The sequence below is a fragment of the Erpetoichthys calabaricus genome, chromosome 7, assembly GCF_900747795.2.
Source record: "Erpetoichthys calabaricus chromosome 7, fErpCal1.3, whole genome shotgun sequence".
NCBI lineage: Eukaryota > Metazoa > Chordata > Cladistia > Polypteriformes > Polypteridae > Erpetoichthys > Erpetoichthys calabaricus.
The window spans coordinates 2,763,600-2,788,751 of NC_041400.2; the positions used below are offsets into that span (position 1 = coordinate 2,763,600).

Here is a 25,152-nt window from a genome sequence, read left to right on the forward strand (position 1 = left end):
TGACCCAGTCTGACGTCCAGAGCGCTCTGAGCAGGTCTGCACTGTGGACGTCTCTGCACTTTGCTCAGTTCATCTTTCTGTCAACCTGGTCAAGTCTCCCAGTCTCTAATGCTGCCACCACCACAGATGATGAGCCGCGCCTGCTGTCATCCTAACGTGACACTTAGGACTGAGACCACACAGTTTAATGGTGGTGTCATTGGACCAGAGAAACTAATAGTCTGAGAGTTCTTCAAAAATCCAAGTAGGCTTCCATGAGTCATCTGACCACTCGGCCATAAAACACAGTGGTGTCAGTAGTGGGATTTGAACCCACAGCCACAGAGGTTTGATGTCCAAATGAAAGAAATTGCATAACAGAGACATGTGAAAAGCACTGTATGATAGATAGATAGATGTGTAAGGCACTAGATAGATAGATAGATAGATAGATAGATAGATAGATAGATAGATAGATAGATAGATAGATAGATAGATAGATAGATAGAGTGAAAGGCACTAGATAGATAGATAGATAGATAGATAGATAGATAGATAGATAGATAGATAGATAGATAGATAGATGTGTAAGGCACTAGATAGATAGATAGATAGATAGATAGATAGATAGATAGATAGATAGATAGATAGATAGATAGATAGATAGATAGATAGATAGAAGGCACTATATAATAGATAGATAGATATGAAAGGCACTATATGATAGATAGATAGATAGATAGAAAGCACTATATAATAGATAGATAGAAGGCACTATATAATAGATAGATAGATAGATAGATAGATAGATAGATAGATAGATAGATAGAGTGACAGGCACTATATAATAGATAGCTAGTGTGGCCTAGTGTTAAGGTCTTGGACTACAAACCCTGAGGTTGTGGGTTCAGGTGTCACTGTGTCACCCTGACTATGTCACTTCACCTGCCTGCTCTTCAATTGGACAAACTAAACCAATACAACCAGCTGTATCTCTGATGTTCTAAATCGCCTTGGACGATGGTGTCAGGTATAAAGGTGACTCGATTAAAGATCTGCTGGGTCTAATTTAACGTGAGTTTGTTCATTTGTGGTCACTGGAGTTGTGACGTTATTTGCTAACTTGTCGACTTACAACATTTGAGATACAATTAATTACATTTCTTTTCTTTTTCTTTCGAACTCGAGCACAGGCTGGTGAAGTGACTTGCCCAGGGTCACACAGGGTCACACAGGGTCACACGGGGTCTGCAGCTGAATTAGAAACCCACCACCGCAGGATTTGAAGTCCAAAGCCTTCACCACACCGCCTGTCTTGTTACTTCTGCGTGTTGGCACCTGCAGTGAAAGGCGCCATATACTGTAAAAAGAGACCTGACTTGTTTACGTACACAAACCACTCCCAAAATTCACTTCCTTGTTTTTAAACCTCAGCTCAATGTGCTGTTAGTAAGTATGACAGAAGAAGTGTACGGATGTGTAATAGAGAGAAAGAGAGAGAGAAAGAGAAAAAGAGTGGATGCTGGTGCCGGACAGGCCCACCGGGCGCCGCAGCTGAGGGGGGAAAAACTCCAGTGGTCCCACCCTGCGCTCTCTGATCCGTCCCTGTTTGGGAGAGCTCGTCCATGATCTCATCAGCAGTCCTGCCGTTAGAATAATCCGCGCTCTGTTGCGCTCCTCTCTCTCTCTCTCTCTCTCTCACTCGCTCGTCACAATGCGCGGCTGGGCTGCAGCGAAACACTGAGCTGGATCGTCCTCTCCATCACCGCCGCGCGCTCTCTCTCTCTCCCTCCTCCCAGCCTCCCTCCCTCCTTCACTAGCTGAGCTAATTCACTTCAGCAAAGGTCATTCCGTCTTCCCACTCCTCTGGGCTGCAGCCACAGCTCCACGTAGGAGGCCCCAGAGCAGGACTGTATAGCGGGGGCACCGATCACCTCTTTTGCTCTCTCTCTCTCTCCTTCACCGAGTCTGCATGTAACGGAAATCCGAAGAAAGTGACACAAGGAGCGGCAGCGCCTGATTCAGGAACATGGCTTCCCCCACCTCCTCCTCTTCGCCAGGAGGCGGGACCTCTCCGACAAATCAGGAGCGCATTCGCCAGGTGGGTCACCGCTCCGTAAATATTTTTGTCATAATAGTAAAAATAAGCAGAAATACAGCGTCTGAAAAAACGAAAAAGAGCCGCACTTCGCTGTTTACTGTCAAGCAGTTGATGCGCTAGCGAGTAAGTGCGCCCTTCAGATGGGCTGCGGGCGCCAGGAAGGAGGAGCCCCCCAAACGTTGCCCTTGGTTACCGAAGCGTTCAGGTGCACCGGTGGGGGTTCCGCCGTACTGCGCTGCGACAGAGCCGCGGGAGAGGTGCGGGCGCGGCTGGTGGGCCGGGAATGTTCAAGAAAACCGCTAAGCGGTACAGAAACTTTATCATGTCAGCCGCTGACAGCCTGGCTGGGTCTGCATGCGCAAAAAGCTGCGGCGGGCGCGACTCGGGGACAGTCGGCCGGTCTTAGTGGACTACCTGCTGTCAAACATTGGGTATGCGTCATACGGTAGCTCCTCACTCATAATAATAATAAATATAATAACAATAAGAAGAAGAAGAAGAGAAATGATAATAAAACAAGAAGGCTGTCGTGGCGATTCTGTGAGTCGCAGGGCGAGCGCCGTAATGTTTTGAAGAGTTTCACGCTTTACTGAGATTGTAAAGTGCTGATTGGACAGTTCGGTCCTGTTCTCTTTAGATGGGGTGTTACCGGATACAACGGAAGGTCTTCTGATGTCTGCATTCCATGTGTTCTAACTAACTAACTAACTAACTAATTTAGGCGCATAACGCCCTTTAGAACTTGTGGTTGTTTTTAATACTTTGACAGTTTGCATGTTGTTCTGATTAGACTGACGTATTTTTAGAGTCTGCATTATCACGTGTTTCTACTACCTAACTAACTTACACAATAACTTTCTAGAAATGTCAGATATTTCTGGTTATCTTAAATATTTGGACATTTTATATGCTGTGCTGATTATCTGAGGTCTTACTGACTGAAATCTGACGTCTTTTAGCGTCTGCATGTGATCAATGTCTTTGTGCAAACTAACTAACTAAGTGATTAATTTTCTAACGTGCACAATATAGCTTTCTAGAAACGTGAGATATTTCTGTTTATTTTAAATAGCTAGTCGTGTTGCTCTGATTATATGAAGTCTTGCCGGCTAGAATCGGAAGTCGTTCAACGTCTGCATGATCATGTGCTCCATCTAACTAACTAACGTGATATCTCTGGTTGTTTTAAATGAAGGAATCAGCTTCGTTATGTTTTTGCGCATCGGGTATGCCCTCATTAAGATATGATGAATATTTAAATATGTTTAAATATTTAAACTCATTAGAAAATAACAATCATGTCAAACGTGAAAAGTACATTCTTAAATACTTTAGTTAGCCATTATTTATCAAAACATATAATTAAATAAAATGAAAATAATACATTTCGAGGGTACGGAGACTCTGCAACGAGCACCCGGGCAGCACACCCAACGCGCACAAGAGACCCGCCAGTCCCGTGCGGCACACCCTACGCGTTCACGGTACCGTCGAGTGACGCGGTGTTTTGTCTGCGCGCGCGTGCTCCCTACATTTAATTTATTATTATTATTATTATTATTACGTAAGTGTTCATACCCGGCCTGATGTCCACCTGTGTGGAATTATCGAGTTCTCCACGTGTGTCAGCTTTATTTCGTTTCTACCAACACTTTAAACAGTTTCTGTGAATGTACTCTTGCGAAATAAAGAAATCCCCTAAAGCGTTGGTTCCTGCCCGGAATCTTAAAGTTGCCGAAATATATTCCGTATTCCCGCAACCCTATGCATTATTTTTTTAATTATTTTTTTAATTCAGTGATCCCAAACTATCTTTGTAAGGTACCTTTTATATGGATGTTAAAATGCCAACCCAATTCACTCAACATATAAAATTGCCTTTTTTTTTTCAAAACTGATTATTTAATTTTATTTTTCTTACTTATAGTCCATGCTGAGTGACAGCAATGCTTGTATCACTTTAAAATTGATCGGCCAAGTTAATTTTAAATTCGGACCATGCGGGGTTTTCTCTCCTTTCCTTGCCTTCCCACTGACGAGCTGAACTCCTCGGCACTAATCTGCGCTGATCAGCCGTCGCCTTTTTGCGCTCTTTGCTTTTTTTTTCCTTTTCTTCTTTAAAAGGACAGCTGCTCTCCGCGATGAGTGCGCCGATGGTCGGGATGTGGGAGAGGAGACGTGTGGTGGTCCGATGCCCTCCCAGGCGGTTTTTCCTCTTTCCCCGACGCCTTCTCCAGTAAATACCTGCACTAAGACATTCTGTTCATTCCGTTTTTTTCTTTAGGTCTTCTTCTTAATCCCGCGCCCAGGATCAGCGCACCAGTTGTTCCTTAAGCTTCCTGTTAACTGCTAAAGCTTACGTGCTGTCCAAGATTTTTTTTTCTTCACTCTGTCAGTAGCTGTTCCCATCTGCTCTTGAATTTGTTTTTTATATTTAAAACTTTGGCAAAAACACCACCCTGGCATGTTGGGCATAATAAATCGCGGGTGCTTAATGTTTTGGGGGCGTGTGAATAGACGACAGTGGATCAGAATGTGGCGGGCACACCTCACCTTCACTAAACGGAGTCTCACCAGAAGATCCGCCTGAATAGCATCAGCTCCGTTAATACGAATCCAAAAATGTGCATCAAGTGTCGACTGAAAGACGGGCGCAGTCATGCGGCGTGTGTGGAGCGTATTGGAAAGGACAGGCGAGTCCCGTTTGAACGTCAACGGTTTACACTGCGATCTGGCAAGTGGGCCAAACAACGACATTTATAATCAGCACAGCGGAAAACTCGAGCGGCATACCATTCGATTTTAGCCATCAGCATAGAAGGCGCAAAATCCTGTTTGGAAATATTATCGATCTGTTATAAAGTGTGTCTATCCATCTATTATTATATAGTGTCTATCTATCTATCTATCTATCTATCTATCTATCTATCTATCTATCTATCTATCTATCTATCTATTAGGTTCTCAAACTGTGGGGCGGGCCCCCCTAGGGGGGCGTGAAGTAAACAAAAAGGGGGGCGCGAAGATGTGAAAAAAAGAAAACAAGAATCGAAAATATGAAAAATCCATCTATTGAAACCAAAACAAATTAACTTAAACTACATTCTGATACTAGAAAAATAAATATAGAGTTAGATAAATGTCGATAAAAGTTAAGTAGGTACAATAAAATATGCATATATGATATATCATTAATTTAAAAAGAGCAAATTGTTATTAGTGGGCTCCTTTCAAAAAAAACGTTAGGGGGCGCTATTAAAACTGTTATGAAAACTCGGGTAGCAAATACTTAAAGGGTGAGAAAAGTTGGATTATCTATCTATCTATCTATCTATCTATCTATCTATCTATCTATCTATCTATCTATCTATCTTTTCTCCTGTCCGCAGTCAAAAATGCCAGAGAGATGCCATATCCAGGTCCGAGAGAATTGTTAGTTCCCCATGGCCACCTCCCTATCTTATCCCCTGTAAAGAAGGAAAGAAATACATTTGTGAATTCGTCCAAATGACAGAGAACACCACGTAGGGCCACATAAGCAGGTCTTCAAAGTTCTCAAGGACGTGCAGCATCCGACCACAGTCCAAGATGTGCACTTTAAGTGGACTGGTGTGTCAAAATTAGCCCAGCGATTGTTGGGATGGGCGCCAGTTGCACTTCAGCCTGCCATGGATAAGCAAGTCAGGAGGGTCGATGGATCCTTAAAGATGAAAGAGCTGAGAAGCGCAGGCTCAAGCACACCTGGTGGACTGGAAATGAACTGGAAGCGCACCTGGCAAAAAAAAAATTAAAAAAAAATAAGGAAGCCCCGCGTCACACAACCGCTCGCGAGAGTCCGAGACAATCGTGGAGTTGAAGCGCAAATCCTGACAATTTAAAAAGAAAGAAAAAGAAATCAACCTGAGGTGCAGCAGGGAGAGCTTAGGAATGAACTAAAGAAAGGAGCCAGAAGGGTGGAAGGATAATAATAATAATAACAATAATAGTAATAATAATCTGAAGTCCCCAGATATATGTACATAGGTTTACTGCCGATTGTCCCCCTGTGATTGAGGGGTTCTACGTGATTCTTGTCCAGGGAGTTTCATTGTTTACACTTATGCTTATTTATTTATTTATTTTTATTTTTTTACTATTTTGACTTATTATTCCGTTCGTTTTATAACATTTTTCCTTTATAACTGAACTGTACATCTATGTAATATAACAGTATTATATTCTTCTTTATTTTATTTCATTGTAGAATTGGTGGCAATTCGTTTTTTTGATTTCTTTTCATTTACACGTGTTTTCCTTGATTTTGGTTGGTTGGTCAAACACCTGTCCCAGTGGACGACAGTTTATGGGTTTTCTTATTTTGATATTCTTCTTTATACAGTATTTTCTCACAATGTGCCACACACATTTTCTTATATACTAGTACAGATATATACAGTATATATATATATACACACACACACACACACAGAGTATATACATCTTTTTTTCTGCGTTCAATGTTTGCTAATTTAATTCTCTCTTACTGTTTTTCTGATTTTTCAAATTATTTTTATTCCATGTTTTAAGGATTCAACATAATATGTTTATAGTTTTTCCTAAGGCTTAGCCACATATTTCACCTGGCTGTGCTACCCATCTGTTATACATTGAAATCTAAACATTAAACCCAGACTTTGGCATTAATGTTTACAGTGCATTGTGCAGTGCATATGTCTTTGTTATATGTCATTTGGTATGGAATTTGTAAAAGCTGTATTAATGTTTGTGATGCACCATATGTTGGAATGTCAAAGGAAATGCATTTTATTACTACAAATGTGCAATCGCTTGGAATTACAGAGACACAGCAAGTGGACGGACATAGAAAATACACAGACACTTATTTATTGTAATAAAATCCATTAGTACAAATGTTTGTAATGTGCCATGTGTTGGATTGAAAATTGCAAACTTATGTCTTTGTTATTTTCCATTTGGTGTGGGATTCATAAAGCAGTATTAATATTTGCAATGTGCTATCTGTTGGAATAGCAAGTGCAATGTATTTTATTGCTGCAAATGTTTGTGATGCACCATCTGTTGGAACAACAGAGACATAGCAATTGATTGGACATACACATATAAAGACACACATTTGTAGTAAAATCAATTACTAGAAATGTTTGTAATGTGCCACCTGTTGGAAAGACACATGCAATACATATGTCTCTGTTATATGGCAATGGTACAGGATACATAATATTTGTAATGTGCCATCTGACGCAACAACAAACAAAATACATTTTATTACTAAAAATATTTGTGATGCGCCATTTGTTGGAACAACAGAGACATAGCAACTAAACGGACATACACATATGCAGACATTTACTTGTAGTAATAACATCCATTACTAGAAAGGTTTGTGATGTGCCACATGTTGGAATGATACATGAAATACATACATACAGCAGTGTTAATATTTGAAATGTGCAGTCTGTTGGAATGACAAACTGCAATGCATTTTATTATTAAAAATGTTTATAATGCACCATCTGTGGAAATACCAAATGCAATACATACCGCTCTGTTATATGCAGCTTGGTATGGTATTCATAAAGTAGTGTTAATAAGTAGGTAATGCACCATGTGTTGGAATGACAAACTGCAATACATTTTATTATTAAAAATATTTGTGATGCTCCATCTGTGGGAATACCAAATGTGATACATATGTTTCTTTTATATGCAGCTTGGTATGGGATTTGTAAACCAGTGCTAATATTTATGATGTGCTATTTGTTGGAATGACAAACAAAATCCATTTTATGACTAAAAATGTTTGTGATGCACCATCTGTTGAAATGACAGAGACATATCAGCTGGACGAATACACAGACAGACACACAGACACTCATCCTTTTACTGAGGTGGACAGTTTAAGATTTTAGGAGTATATTTTGGGTGTTTTTCTCTGCTTATTATTATTATTATTATTTTGTTTCGTATGTTGTGATATATAAGCAGTGCTGTATAAGTGGCTGATGATTTTTTTGTACATTTCGCTCAGGTTCAAGTATGACTGTCTGTAGCCCAGAGCCTCAAGTAGGGGGCAGCGGCTCAAATCTTTGCCAGTAGAGTCTACGGCCAGTTAGTGGTGGGTTGTAGGGGGGTACTGTGACTCCAACAATGACGTCTGTCCAGTAAACCACATGACACAGGCGTCCAGTCTAATGGGCAGGACCTCGCCAAGGGTCAAGTGAACCTGTGACTCCGTTGCTGGGGCTGTAGGCTGCTGAGGTGCCCTTCTCCTCTCCTCAGATTTGTCAAGACAGACTCCGGCACCCCAGTAATCTTGAGCTGGCATTAAACAGATAGTAGACTGTTATTATGTCATAAGAAAAGGATTTGATTATTAGATAGATAGATAGATAGATACTTTATTAATTATGCTGCTTTATAAAAGGAGCTATATGAAATAATGATGGATGTTACTAATCAGTGGCCACTCCTACATGAGAGATATCAATAAAATATTTAAAAACTCATTAAAGCTGTAAGCAATAGCAGCAAATGCCAGCAAATGGCAGGATCTGAAAGTAAACCCCAAGTAAAAGTGCCCACCGACGTCAGACATACCATTAAGGCCATTATGGCTGAGAAGCTTTAAACAAAAGCATTTCAAAGTGGCGTCCCTCCACCTCTGTAACCACTAAAAGTAACTGAGTGAAGGCGGCGGCGGCAGCAGTGGCACTAATGTGTCCGTTTAGCTGCTCAGCTTCCTCAGATGCTGCTGCCTGCTGGGACTCCCTGTGACCTGATGGGCTCCATGCGGCTGCCGCTCTGCCAGTCTGGATGAGGAGGCCATCGTCGTCTCTCAGGCAAATCCGCATCAAGCGACGGTGCGGCTCTGGAGGGGCTTCAGCTCGGCCTGCCGTTACTTGTTGTCTGGCTGAATCTTTTATCCAAAGAGATGCAGTGGGCTCCATTTCTTGTGAATTTCCACTCAGTGCCCAGGTAGCTGAAGTGACACTCTCAGGGTCACACATCATCAGTAGCCACAGTTGAACCCACAGCCCCTCAGAGTTTGTGATCCAGTGGTCTCTCTTTGCATACTCTGCCCCATCGTGGTGGGTTTTCTTCATATCTCCCACTTTTTGTTTCCACATCTCAGAAGCACATCTTAGTGTTTAATGGCCGGGCACAGATGGATGTGCCAGGCTGGCAAAGGTCAAATGCCCAGCACATTCAAGTTTTACTCCAGACTTGTGATTGGAACTTGAACAAGGTGGGCATAAGTCAGCAAAAAAAAGAGAAAAGATAGATAGATAGATAGATAGATAGATAGATAGATAGATAGATAGATAGATAGATAGATAGATAGATAGAGTGAAAGGCACTATATGATAGATAGACTGAAAGGCACTATATGATAGATAGAGTGAAAGGCACTATATGATAGATAGATAGATAGATAGATAGATAGATAGATAGATAGATAGATAGATAGATAGATAGATAGAGTGAAAGGCACTATATGATAGATAGAGTGAAAGGCACTATATGATAGATAGATAGATAGATAGATAGATAGATAGATAGATAGATAGATAGATAGATAGATAGATAGATAGATAGATAGATGAAAGGCACTATATAACACAGCATTTCTCAACCTTTAAGTATTTGCGACCCGAGTTTTCATAGCAGTTTTAATAGCGCCCCCTAACATATTTTTTGAAAGGAGCCCACTAATACCAATTTGTTCTTTTTTAATTAATGATATATCATAGATGCATATTTTATTCTACCTACTTAACTTTTATCGACATTTATCTAACTCTGTATTTATTTTTCTAGTATCAGAATGTAGTTTAAGTTAATTTCTTGTGGTTTCAATAGATGTATTTTTCATATTTTTGATTCTTGTTTTCATTTTTGCACATCTTCGCGCCCCCCTTTTTGTTACTTTGTGCCCCCCTATGGGGGCCCGCCCCACAGTTTAAGAACCACTGGCATAAGTTATGGATGGGACACACTTATCAGAAGAAACAAATCCAGAGTCGGGTTGTCTTTGGTATCCTTACCAGCTTTCGGACATCCATTTCAATGCCAGGAGGGTTCAGAAGTAAATAACGGAAAGTGACAACACATCTGTCACCCCGCCATCTCTGTCCAGCCCTCCTAATGTACAGCACCAACGTTACACACTAAATATGGCTTCCCACCTCATAGCCATCAAGTCCTGAGGGGCGAGGGGGGTCCCGTGAAGTCCCATTGAAGCAATGTGGGTGAGGGGGTCCCGTGAAGTCCTGATCTTGTTGGAGCAATAAGAGTGAGGGGATTCCGTGGCATCTCAGTTCTGTTGAAACAATGAGGACAAGGGGGTCCTGTGAAGTCCTGATTGTGTTGGAACAATGGGGGTGAGGGGGTCCCATGAAGTCCCATTAACGCAGTGTGGGCGAGGGGGTCCAGTGAAGTTCTGATTGCGTTAAAAGTTCCTAGTGAGTGTCAAACGCAGGTTGAATGGAGAGGAAAACCGACGTTCACTTCCAGTACTGAAAATCCTGGAATGCTAGTAGCATACCGCTTTAAATTTCAATTCTGTTGTTGGTTCTTCTTCCAGTACCAACACACCATACAACCCTAGTCCTGAGGACCACCAGATCCACTTTACTGCCTTGTGAGCTCTGACAGGTAAAGTAACTCACTCAGGGTCACACTAGGATGCAATGGGATCGTTTAGCCTCATAATTAAAGTACCCTAGCGGTTAGGGCGCTACATTTTACTAAAGAGCCCATTTCTTAGTTTGGCACCTTTCTGTAGTGAAGTTCACCTCAGGAATCCTCTTCCACTCACATATTATCCTCTTATCTTCTCTCAGCACTTTACTAGCACAATACCAGTTTTCTTTTTTGCCTATTCCTGCCTTCAAAGGTAAAGGGACTTGTTCAGGTTTACACAGCCGGCCAGTGTTAGAGAGTAGAGTGCTGAGCTCAGCCTCTTATATAGCGCCTCTCCACTGAAGTACATTCTCATGGTGGATGACGTGGTGATTAGCACTGCTGCCTCACAATCCTGGGCTGATCGCTGTCTGTGTGAGCATTGCATTTTCTCATTACGCTTGGGTGAATTTATCTCCGGGTGGTGTGTGGTGTTAATCCCACATTCCAGAAACGTCTAAATTAGGTTAATTGATGATTTTTAATTGGCTGTGTGCCTGTGTGGGTGGGTCCTACAATAGAATGACAGGCAATGGCTGACTGCGACCCTGACATGGATATGAGAAGGTTACTTTGTACGATCCATCCATCTTCTACACCCGCTGTATCCTGAGCAGGGTCGTGGGGGGGTCTGGCGCCTATCCCAGCAAAGACTGGGCACACGGCAGGAACAACGCAAGTCCATGACAAGGTGAACACACACATGGGCAGGCATCCTCAATCTGTGCTGTTATGGCAAATAAAAAACATTTTTGTTCCATTTGATTTGATATATCAAAGTGTCTTTATTTTATATTTCTACTACTGAACAGATTCTGAGGTCAAAGAGACCCTCAAGGGTGCTACCCAGTCTTAAAGACTGGATTGTGTGCTCAGCTCATGAAGTTGAAGTGCATTTGATGTGAATCAGCTGAGATTATTTTACATTGTGTCTTTCGATCTATTGTTGTAGTTTGAATAAGTCAGAGGGATCCCAAGAAATAGCCGGGAAGCCCATCGGACCGCGTTTAAGTTTCTGGCAAACAAAAGTAAAGGCACGATGGAACGACATAAAAGAAAAGGAAATCTGTATCCCATACTTGACGCTCAGCAGGTGGTGCTGCTCTTCTTCTCCTTCCTCTTCTTTTGTAAGAGCTGACAAAGCAATGTGCTTCACACTCAGCAGATGTCGCTGCTGTTCTTTTCCATTCTGCCATGTCACCCTCTCAAGCAGTTTGCCATTATGAAAGACTCAAACCCAAATAGCTTTGTGGAAGTTGCTGCTAAGCAGATTTTGAGCTTCACCAGCGTATATCACGTCATAAGACTTTGGTAAAGACTGAAATCAAAGTTCTAATGTGAGCGGTTTGTGACAGATGAGCACAACCCTTAGCATTTTAAATATTTAGATAATAATAATAATAATAGTAATAGTAATCATATTAATAATAGTAATAATAATATGTAAAATAATAATAATAATAATAATCTCCAAATTGAGGTAGCATTGGAAATACCAGTGCGACAAAATAAACTTAAAGGTTCAACATGTCCACAGGACTAAGCCTCCTGGATTTGACTGCACTGCTAAAGGCCCATTTAATTCACAGTCTGAGCATCTCTCAGATAGGCTTACGTTAAAACTTGTGTTAGAACTCTGCAAATTGTATACTCTATTGTTTACGGCTGTCACTGACTTGACTGGTGATACTCATCACATTGGCACCTACAGTGGCATTAGGCTACACAGTTTATTATTCTGCATCAGTTCTTGACGTCAAAAATGATATAGGTGTGTAGTTTCTTTCTAACTAATCTGCCAAACACTAAATACTATACACAAAAAATAAATTCTTATATATTTATTCATTTAGATGTTATGGTGCAAGTGTATGCCAAGTCTGGACCGGAAAAAGAACAAAAATTCAATTCACATCATGTGGACCTAGAGGTTACAAAACAGCTGACATGGGCAATGCATTTCCTGGTAAGTCAGGTCAATTCTGTAGGTTCTGTAAACAAACGAGGAATTGGAAATCTGTCTCTCCAGAGACTGGCATATGCCAAGCTGCGCTACTCATGGGCTCTTCTGGTGGCATGTGGTGGCCTAAAGGCCTATTATACTGAAGGATTATAGGGTTCTTACTGTCACATATACAGAGGGCTGTGAAATTCTTACTTGTGTGTGCTGATCAACAGGTAATAAAAGATAGATAGATAGATAGATAGATAGATAGATAGATAGATAGATAGATAGATAGATAGATAGAATTAACTATATAATAGATAGATAGATAGATAGATAGATAGATAGATAGATAGATAGATAGATAGATAGATAGATAGATAGATAGAATGAATTAACTATATAATAGATAGATAGATAGAATGAATTAACTATATAATAGATAGATAGATAGAATGAATTAACTATATAATAGATACTGTAAACAGATAGATAGATAGATAGATAGATAGATAGATAGATAGATAGATAGATAGATAGATAGAATTAAGTATATAATAGATAGATAGATAGATATGAATGTCACTATATAATAGATAGATAGATAGATAGATAGATAGATAGATAGATAGATAGATAGATAGATAGATAGATAGAATTAACTATATAATAGATACTGTAAACAGATAGATAGATAGATAGATAGATAGATAGATAGATAGATAGATAGATAGATAGATAGATAGAATGAATTAACTATATAATAGATAGATAGATAGAATGAATTAACTATATAATATATAGATAGATAGATAGATATGAATGTCACTATATAATAGATAGATAGATAGATAGATAGATAGATAGATAGATAGATAGATAGATAGATAGATAGATAGATAGAATTAATTAACTATATAATAGATAGATAGATAGATACTTTTGAGTTCAAACCCTAAGGTTGCGAATTTGTGTGTCCCTTACCAAGTCATTTCACCTGCCTATGCTCTAAATGGAAAATGACAGACCTGTGACCGAGTGTAAATCAAATGTTATGAGTTGCCATTGATAAAGATGGCAGCCAAATAAGTAAATGTGAGTGTGAAAGGCACTATATAATAGATAGATATGAAAGGCACCCACCATATACATGAGGTTGAAAGTTAAATTGGAAAGGCACAATTTGACACGTAGTAGGCAGTATGAAATAGATAGAGGAACAGACCGATATGAAAGGCATTACCTATCTATCTATCTATCTATCTATCTATCTATCTATCTATCTATCTATCCATCTTTCTAAATACAGCGATATAAATGTCACTATATGATAGGCAATGCATACAGGGCGATATATAATAGATAGGTTGGTGCATTTGTAAGGCACTTTATAATACATAGATAAATAGATAGTGTGACTTAGTGGTTTAGGCCTTGGACTTCAAACCCTAAGGTTGGGGGTTCAGATCCCACTACTGACACCACTCTATAACAGGTAAATAGATATGAACAGCTTGACTTGAAAGGCCCTACATAAGAGAGGAATGCAAAGGCACTATTTGAAATAGATAAGAGAGGCACTATATAACATAAATTGATTTGAGGTGATCTACAGTATGTACTCACTTTCCCTGTTGTGACATTATTGACATTGTTAGGTATGCCCCATTGACCAAAAACGGCCACTTACTGACTAGGAGAAAATCAACAGGCTGATCGAATGGACCGCCACAGGTATGAACGCATTTCGATCGCTGATCTGCGCTTTGGCTTGCTGTCTGCGCACAGACTTCACACAGCAATTATAATGAAACCCTTAAGACCACCTGACAGCGATCTCACGGAGAAATGGGGTGTGACGGTTTATGCAAATGAAGTCCGTCTGAAGATGCGAAGTGAAAGGAAGAAAGTTCGGCGATACTCAAAGAAGACGCGTTTAGCAAGTGCTGCTGCTGTGAGCGAAGTACATTTCGCGCAGCTGATCCACTAGGAAAGGCATTTAATATTTATTGCCCACGCCCACCCCATCTTATCTGCAACCTTGTGCAAATACCGGTGTGGGGACTACAATTCCCATCAGCCAGTGCGCTGCTCTTAGTGCTTTCATCAGCGCTCATAAAGTTTAAATGAGAACATCAATAAACGCGCAGTGTCAGCAAAGGTAGCAACCCCTGCACCCCCTTTTAAACCCCGCCCCCCGAGAATCCCCCCAACCAAAACTCAAAATCAACCACTTTTGAATAAAAACGTCATTGTCTAACTGGAATACAGCGTTTATCTTTGTGCAGTGTTTCTCAACTTGTATGGCCTTGGGAGCAGGTTTACCTTTTTAAGTTTTTGACGACGCACAGACACCATTTGAAGACTGGAGCTTGTGGAACGAGAGCAGTTAGAAACGGGAAAAATAAATAAATGAATAAATAAAAACCAGCAACGTTGTGGATCGTTTGAGTAGAATGGAGGGGTGACACATGCGACAAGAAATCTGAGGTAAACTGATTACAGTCAGCTAGTCAGTCAGTCAGTCATTATCCAACCCGCGATATCCCAGCACATGGTCACGGGGGTCTGCTGGAGCCAATCCCAGCCAGCATAGGGCGCGAGGCAGGAACAAATCCTGGGCAGGGCGCCATCCCACCGCAGTAAACTGATTACATGACATAATATATCAGCGTGTGTTTTTTAAGAAAAAGCCAGTTTTGTCCAATTGCATATCATCATTAAGTTCACAAAACTAATCAGCGATCGCCGTTAAGGGCTTTTCATAATTTAAAAAAAGACCGTGAACCGATGAAGCCAACAGGAGACTGAAGAGAACTAAAGCGGGATTCGCTCTCTGGCCAAGATGTCGCTTTTCAGAACGTGATAAGAAGAGGACAGGACGGGGCTTTTGAGTGAGTAAAAGTAACTTTCTTTTGTTGGAGAACATTCATTCAAATCTGCTGTATGCTGAAGTACAGCTAATTTTAAGCGTTGAGTCGGGATGTCTGTCACTTTTTAGCTTTCAATGAATCAACTTTTGAATATTCAAATACGCTTTAATACGGCGATCTGCTTCAAACCAGCGTAACCAAGGACTGTATGTGGCTTGTTCACGAATAATATGTGAATTTCCCCTTGGGATTAATAAAGTATCTATCTATCTAATAATATCATCTGGTATTAGCATATTGTATACATAAATCGCTTAGTTAGTTGGACAGGACTTTTGATACATCCGATTAACCGATTGCATGATATCTGAGGCCCGCTGACTTCGGAAAGTCGAATAGCGCAGTTCAATACATACGGGCTACTCCATATCAGGGTGTATTTTGATGAGTAATGTTACTATTTAACTAATTCTGATCATTTTAATGTTGTTCGGTGTTATGTGAATAAAGATGGAGTCATTGGTAAGGTCAGAGAACACTTAAAAATGTTTTCCTCTGACATGAGTTGTAATTAGATGGTTTATTCGCCGTCTTATAGTGGGATTCTAGCATTGCGATGACCGCTGGCGCTGAATGTCACCGCTTCATGTCGCAATTACGGGGCTCAGACTCAAAAAGAAGGTAGCTTGAATTGTTTTAAGTTTGTAAGGACCTTGTTTTCGGACTATAAGAAAGAGAGAGACCCCAGGTTGTATAAATCAAATTTCCAGCATCTCACAGGAATTCACTGTAATCCTGAATAAAAACGCACGGTGCAATCACAGGCTAAGCCATCGTCCGTCATAAGTCCACAAATTCCTGTACAATTGTGCAGGGCCGTTCTTAGGTTTTTGGGGGCCTTAGGCAAAGGTACTTGTTGGGGCCTTGCTGTTTCTATCCGTATGAATGCATAATAATTATTTTATCCGTATAAACGTGTAACAATTAGTGATCTTAACATTTTATGATTATACTGTATATTATATGCACGGTGGCGCAGTGGTAGCGCTGCTGCCTCGCAGTTAGAAGACCTGGGTTCGCTTCCCAGGTCCTCCCTGCATGGAGTTTGCATGTTCTCCCCGTGTCTGCATGTGGGTCCTCCGGGCGCTCCGGTTTCCTCCCACAGTCCAAAGATATGCAGGTTAGGTGGATTGGCGATTCTAAATTGGCCCTAGTGTGTGCTGGGTGTGTTTGTGTGTGTTGGCACCCTGCACTGGATTGGTTCCTGCCTTGTGTTGGCTGGGATTGGTTCCTGCAGACCCCCGTGACCCTGTGTTCGGATTCAGCGGGTTGGAAAATGGATGGATAGGTTAAAGGAAAATGTTTAATAAAATGTAAGCATATTTAATGTGTACAGTTTAATTTTGTATAAGAGGATGACACTGTAAATACATTTATTTCAGAAACATGAATAAGCCCACTGAATATTAAAATCCTGGGTCAAATATTTGTGAGGTACTTATCTATTTAATTCAATGGTCATTTAATACAAGGAAATTTAAGAGTACGCTCCATGCATTTTTTTAATTGAAAAATTGTAAAAAATAGAGAAGTGGATGCTTTATTGTGTTATAAGCTGCTAGCTGTGGTACCTGTCAAAAACTGAGCGAAATCAAAATAATCAACGCTGACCCCAATGTTAATGTTTGCAGTGCACCATCTATTGCAATGTATTTTGTAATTCAAGCAGTAATAAAATTCACTACATTTGTCATTCCAACAGGTGGCACATCACAAACTTTTGTTGTAATAAAATGCATTACTATGAATGCCTGTGATGTGCCATCTGTTGGAACGACAAATGAAATGTATATGTCTCTTTAAATGCAATTTGGTACAGGATTCCTAAAAGCACGGTTAATTTTTGTGATGTGCCATCTGTTGGAATGACAGATGCAGTGCATAATTCTCTGCTATATGCCTTTTGGTATGGGATTTAATGCTTGTGGTTCGCCATTTGTTGGAATGACAAATGCAATGCATATGTCTGTGTTATATGCAATTTTGTATAGGACTCCTAAAAGCAGGGTTAATGTTTGTGATGTGCCATCTGTTGGAATGACAAATGCAATGTATATTATCTGTTATGTGTCATTTGGTATGGGATTTAATGTTTGTGATGTGCCATTTGTTGGAATGACACATGCAATGCATTTTATTACTACAAATGTTTGTAATGAACCATCTGTGGGACTGACAGAAACATTAGTAATAAAATGCATTACTAAGAATGGCTGTTTTGTACCATCTGTTGGAATGACAAATGCAATGCAGATTTCTATGTTATTTGCTATTTGGTGTGGGATTCCTAAAATCAGTGTTAATGTTGGTGATGTCCCACCCGTTGGAATGACACATGCAATGCATTTTAGGGCTACAAATGTTTGAGATGTCCCATCTGTTGGAATGACAGAGACATAGCAACTGGATGGACACACAGACACTGATGCTTTTATTCAGATTGACAGGTTGTGCTACCCGTCTCAGACTGGTTGAAGTTGCAGTAATCAATGTAGACCTCGGTGTTACCTTTGGCCTGCAGGATTTCCTGCCCACTTCACGTGGTGGTCTTGCTGCTGATATGCATTATGACCAGTGCTGGCATCCCATCCAGGGTTGGTTTCTGTCTTTCACCCTGTGCTCCCTTCCACCCTGAATCAGTGTAATCAGATCTTTGTAAGAAAACACACAATGGCTGGCTGAGTTATGAATCCCCTGAGATTCGATATCGATGTCCATTCAGATCCACACCTCTCCTTGCTGAGGAGATTCATCGTGAGGTTTAGGAAGTGCCATAGAGTGAAACTGATACCATAGGAGTGAAAACAAATTGGACACTGGCATCAGACACGTTTTGTGCCACCTTCTTGTTTGCTGTGTGATGGAGCTCGCCGTTAAAGGCACTGTTTCAATATTGTGACCCCCAGCATTTCAGGAGCCACTTTGAAATGGTGGGTGGCCAACTGGGTGTCCCCATTTAACTGGCACAAAGACAAGCTGGACTTGATGGCACCAAAAACAGAAAACTGCGTCATGCTGGCCAGCTCAACTGAAAAGGGCTCCTCTTGTAGAGATTCAGAAGCTCACTGGAGGCCAAGTTCAGGTCCAAAAGCAGATGACCTCCTCTTTGGGTTTTCATTGAGCTCCGTCCAGAAAGGCAGGGCTGGTCGGTACAGTTACATTCTCCTGGTGGCTTTGGTTTCTCCCTTTCTGCCCAAAATTCCCAATTCGCATGAGCGCCCCCTCTCGTCCCATCGTGGTACTGCTTACCCTCCGCTGAGCCAGGCAGGTGATCCCCAGGCACACGTGTGTGACAATATATAAAACTGAATGTCTGCCTGTCTGTCCCCTATACACCTTTTAACTGATCTTTACCAAATTTTGGACTGTTGCTCTCTAGGACCATATGGACAAGGTGGACTACTTTGGAACCCAACATTTTGACCCTGGGGGTCCCAGTGGGTTTGTTTTTTTAGTGTGTTACACTTTGCACACCAGTGCCACCTGCTGGCACCGAGCAAATAAAACATCCGAAGAGACTGAAGGTAGAAGAGCAGACAGAATGACCAGAGCGTGACATGACTTACCTGGACGAGACCACCTGTGCTGCTTCTGTCTACTGTGGTGTTAAATGGAGTATCGTGTGTGCTTGGCAAGATTATCCTGTTTCAGGGAGAATGGAGATAAAAGTCCTGACATGGTGGACCTGAATAGAGACAGAACGTGATGAAAAGCAAACAAAATAAAAGTGTCTATGAGGAAAAAATAAAATCGAACGTTATTCCGTCACATCATCCAAATGTCAGTGCGGCTCCTGGTGGAGCATTAAGGGGCAGAACAGCTGCTACCCAAAGGAACGCTGCCAAGTCCTGAATTCTCTTTCTTTCCTTTTCTTCTTCATGTGCTGTACTTCCTTATAAATAATAATTCATTTGCACTCCTCTTCATTCACTTTGAATTTGATTTTTTTTTTCATTTTTATTTTATTTTTATCGTGAATGGCACAGTGATTAGCAACCTGGCTTATGCTCTTAAAAATACTGGTTCTAAATTGGCACTTTATCGGTTTGTATGGCTTTTCATTTAACCCTTACTCGACAAAGAATCACTTAATTGCTTGAAGGGTTCCTTGAATGTGAAGCTGCTTCTTCGGTTTTTGGGGGAAAAAAAGTTCCAAATATGCAGATATGTTGGAATGACAAATGAAATGCAGATGTTACTGTTATATGCCATTTGGTGTGGGATTCATAAAAGCAGTGTTAATGTGTCTGATGTTCTATCTGTTGGAATGACAAATGGAATGCATTTTATTACTGTATATGTTTGTGATGCACCATCTGTTGGAATCACAAATGCAATGCATATGTCTGTTATAGGCCATTTGATATAGGATTCATAAAAGCAGTGTTAACATTTGCGATACGCCATCTGTTGGAATGACAAATGAAATGCAGATGTTACTGTTATATGCCATTTGGTGTGGGATTCATAAAAGCAGTGTTAATGTGTCTGATGTTCTATCTGTTGGAATGACAAACGGAATGCATTTTATTACTGCAAATATTTGTGATGCACCATCTGTTGGAAAGAAAAATGCAATTCATAGGTCTCTGTTATATGCTATCTATTATTTACCATTTGGTATGGGATTCATGAAAGCAGTGTTAATGTTTGTGATGCGCCATCTGTTGGAATGAAAAATGAAATGCATTTTGTTACTGCACATGTTTGTGATGTGCCATTTGTTGGAATGACAAATGAAATGCAAATGTTAGTGTTATATGCTATTTGGTGGGGGACTTGTAAAAATAGTGTTAATGTGTTTGATGCTTTATCTGTTGGAATGACAAATGGAATGCATTTTATTACTGTACAGGTTTGTGATGCACCATCTGTTGGAATGAAAAATGCAATTTATATGTCTTTGTTATATGACTTTTGGTATGGGATTTGTAAACGCAGTGTCAAGGTTTGTGATGCACCATCTGTTGGAATGACAGATACAAGAACCAGACAGACACACAAACAGTTTGTTTTTATTGAGGTGGGATGTTGTTAAGGGACTACCTTGCAGAATACTAGCATCACGAATACCTGAACATAGCCTGTGTAATTGTGCAGTGCTCGACATAAATGAGTTTACCCCCTTTGTACAGTAAGGTTTTTATTCGTTTCTTACTGAACAGCAGATGAATTAGCAGAATTTTGTCCAAACTCTGTTTTATTAAACAAATTTGAAATCTGTACCTTGAAAAACATAATTGTGCCTAAAGAGCCAACTGAACATCTTTGTTATCTACCCACCTGTCTATCTAGCGCCTTTCATGTCTATTTATTACTAATCATGAGTTCAAGAGTGTGGTGACGTGTTTGATGTCCATCTGTCCACACATCCTTTGTCTGAGCCCACTTATTAAGACCACTGCATTACGTTTGTCTATATAAAGTTCAGCTGTCTTGTCTGTCATTGAGGTCATCTGTCCGTCTATAGCTCCTGACAGCCGTCTGCCCATCTGTTTGTCTATCCTTCAGTTTGCTGAACCTTCTTACTGCGTTAGAGTTTATAGAGTGTGTATCTTCCGTCTGTCCAATTGTTTCTCCATCTATCTGTCTGTCCATCTGTCCAGCTCTGAATCTTTTTACTTGTTCATCCATCCCAGGAGAGCTTTGCCCAACCCAAACCTGTGAGTACCTCTGGTGTAACAAGGCTGCCACCTGGAGGCACATCTGGGTCAGGTGGAGCCTCTCCCTGATGGAGGAGCCTGTAACGAGCCCAACAGGGCTACCACCAGAACCACAACTCTGACGTAGCATTGGAGACGTCCAAACGGGAGCTCTGTCACCCAGCGTATTGGATTGAACACGTGACCCTGGGAAGGAGTCTTTCTTTCTTTCTTTCTTTCTTTCTTTTTGCGCTAATTAAAAGTGCTATATGAGCTATGGAAACGTTGAAACTACTTATTTGAAATGTTTTTGTGTCAATATAACATGTTGCGTACTCATTCCGCTTTCTTTCTTTAATCAAGTCTTAGATTAAGCCATTTATAGTATAATTAAGCTTTTGCTTTTGTAGTATTTGAAACTTCTATATAGTGCCTTTTACAGCTGCCAGTAATATGAATCTTTCTTTCTTTCAATGTATCCTTATCTTTTATCCCCTTCTTTCTATTCTCTTTCCCTTTACTCCTTCCCTTCAAATCAATGAGATCTGTAATTTTAATAAGCTTTCTGCTTGCCGGGTGAAAGCCAGAATTTAACTGGATTACAATTTTTATAAATTGGCCTGTAATTTCAATACTTTTGGTAGAATGGTGGTGCATCAATGAGGCAATCTCCACAATGAAGGGAAACGTGTTTTTTTAATCTAAGATATGAAATTTAACTTTGTGTTTCTTTCTTTCTTTCTTGTTGCAATTAAAGGTGCTATATGAGCCAAGGATACATTAAAACCACCTGCTTATTTTACATTTTTTATTGTATCAATATAACAACACTTGGAGTACTTATTGCTTCTTTCTTTCTTTCTTTCTTTCTTTCTTTCTTTCTTTCTTTCTTTCCCATTTCCGCCGCCTGGCTCTCATTCCCTCGTCCTGGTTAGATGAACGTTTTCTTGGAAATGCCGCCGCATATTGTGTTCCATCACAGCCAATTTAAAATGCTAAAAATCAATATGAGGTAAAGGCTCGCATACTTTTTCAGAAAAGAGCGATTGCTGCCAGATGTGCGGATGATTAGGAAATAACAGGAATGCCGCGAATGGCTGCAGTGGGCTGACACGGAGGGACAATCCGCCTCTCTGCTTTCAGTCGAACGGCTAGCAGGTTTCCTTGCAGTAGTCGTTTAATAATGACATTTTATTTCATATATTTATTTATTTTTTGCCCAAAGAGCTCGTAAAGTTGCACCCTTATCGGTTCTGTTAAGCCACCGGCTATTTTTTTTTATTGTATCCCTGAATGCTTTGTAACGCACCTTCTACTCGCCATGAAAGGCGCTATATAAACCAAAGCAAACAGTGGTTTATATGTCGACATTCCTGTAAAAGGTAAGATCGTTGTGCTCTGGGTATGTTTGTCGTCTGCATATCTGCCATTTCTTTTCTATTGAAAGAACTTCGTGTACTAGCCACATCTATTAATACCTCTACACGGCCACATTTTATTTTATTATTTTTTATTTTAATAAAACTATCATGGAAACCCAGGGCCTGCGCCAGCATTAAGGCAAAGTAGCCAGTCGCCTAGGGAGGAGATCATAATGGGGGCGCAGCCGCACGGGTCAGCTACCGAACAAGGCGCAAAATAACCTCAAGTGTGACTGACCTTACTCGACAGCCGCCGCCTAGAGGATCGCGCTGGGATTGCAGCCTCTTGTGAAACCCGTGAACAGCTCACTGCCTCTCCGCTTCCACCCTAGACTGGGATTTATTTATTTATTTATACATTTTATTTATTTATTTTTGGACGAGTAATGAAGTGCTTAAAGCCCACAAACTGTAAAGAGGGATTCTTTTGATAAATGGGTGCCCTGCCAGCACGATGTGGATTCCTGCCTTGAAACGTTCATTTGGCAGTATAGACGCCGACCCCCGGCACTCTCGATTGCACAGGACTTATATTACCGAGCCGTGACGTCCAAAGTGATATGCGAATAATGTCGTTAAAACATCACATGACTACGGTTTTGTTTTTCTTTTTTGAGCAGCTGATCCCATTCCAGTCTGTCTGCCGTTCTTTATCCCCTGTTTTGCGATTTCCACGCTCCGGCACGTCTTCACATTGCGCAATCGAAACCCCATGGCGTACGGGACAAAGCTCGTGTTGTTCACCGACTGGCTTTGCCTTCCACTGAAGGGCAGCGGGTCACTTTCACATCGAGACAAGTGGCCTGTATGGCAGCCAGCGACAAACAGCTTGAATCGCGCTCAATCCGGAGACCCCCGATGTCCGTGAAGGGTGTGGGTTAGAGAGCCCACGGGGATGTGCGTGCCCTGCGAAGTGACAGCCACGAGCACCTCGGGGACAGTAATATTGGGTTGTCTGTCCGAGCTCAGAACGGGACGTCGCATCTCCCGGCCTTCTGACCCCTCGTGGTTTCAGTTCTCTCTGCGGTTCCCATTTGCGTTTCTTTACCTCTCTGACGTCACGTCCAGGTGTGTTTGCAGTTTATTCTGAGGCGAAAATCTGAGGTCCGTTTGGATTCTCCTACAGGTTGAAGTTTATGTCTGGTGGACCCTCTAAAAGCCACCAACTGTTTCAGGCTGAAGCCAACATGTGAGCTCAAAAAGCATCAGCTGCCCAAGATGGCCAGCACTCCACTCATCCACCCGTCCACTGTTTATTACATCCACACATTTTCAGTTGATCCTTCCATACATTCATCCATTCTTCTACAGGTGGTGCATTCACCCATTTTTCAGCTGGTTTATCCATCCATCCATCATCCATCCACTCATCTACTGATTGATGCGCCCACCCTTTTATCATTTGATCCATCCATCCATCCATCCATCCATCTATCCACCTACTCATCCACCCGTTACATTTCTTGCTTAATGCACCCACCTGTTTGTCATGTGATCCATCCATTCATCCATCCAACTTTTTATTGATATATCTATCCATTCATCTATTAATTAATACATAATTTCCCAATTGATCCTTTCATCCATCTCTCCACCTACTCATCCATTTATTCATCCATCTTCTTATCCATCCATCCATCCATCCACTCCATCTACTAATTAATGCGCCCACCCGTTTGTCAATTGATCCATTCTTCCATCCACACAATCATCTGTCTGTTTATTGATCCATCTGTTCTTCCACTCATTTGTCTACTGGTTAATGAGTCCACCCATTTTTCAATTGTTCCATCCCTTCTTTGTCTCATCCATCCATCTGTTGATCCCCCTGTTCATCTACTGAATAATGCATCCACCCAATTTCAATTGATCCATTCATCCATCCATCCATCCATCCATCCAACTATTGATCCATCCATGTATGCATCCATCTACTGATTAATATACCTGCCCATTTTTCAATGGCTCCTTCCATCCATCTATCTGCCTACTCATCCACCCATTCCATTTCCTTTTTAATGAACCCACCTGTTTGTCAAGTGATTCATCCATTCATCAATCCAGCTTTCTATCAATATATCCATCCATCCATCCATCCATCCATCCATCTAGTGATTAATAAACATGCCCATTTTCAATGGATCCTTACTCATTCACCATCCATCCATCCATAGACTTATCTGTGTATGCATCCATTCAGCCACCCATCTACTCATTTATCTACTGATTATTGTGTCCATCCACTCTTTTGTCAACTGATTTATCTATCCATCCATCCATCTATCCACCTACTCATCCACCCATTCCATTTCCTGCTTTATGAACCCACCTGTTTGTCAAGTGATTCATCCATTCATCCATCTAACTTTCTATCGATATATCCATCCATCCAGCCATCTATTGATTAACCTGCCCATTTTTCTATTGA

General features: G+C 40.9%; 1 protein-coding gene across 1 annotated transcript in view; it reads left to right on the forward strand.

Moving 5' to 3' along the window:
• The first annotated feature begins 1,219 nt into the window (after positions 1 to 1,219).
• ank2b (ankyrin 2b, neuronal) overlaps positions 1,220 to 25,152 on the forward strand; it is a 512,663-nt gene continuing 488,730 nt past the window's right edge. Inside the window, exon 1 of the mRNA XM_051929737.1 lies at positions 1,220 to 2,080. Within this exon, the coding sequence (XP_051785697.1) occupies positions 2,009 to 2,080 (72 nt within the window). The 5' untranslated portion in view covers positions 1,220 to 2,008. The remainder of the gene's footprint in view (positions 2,081 to 25,152) is intronic.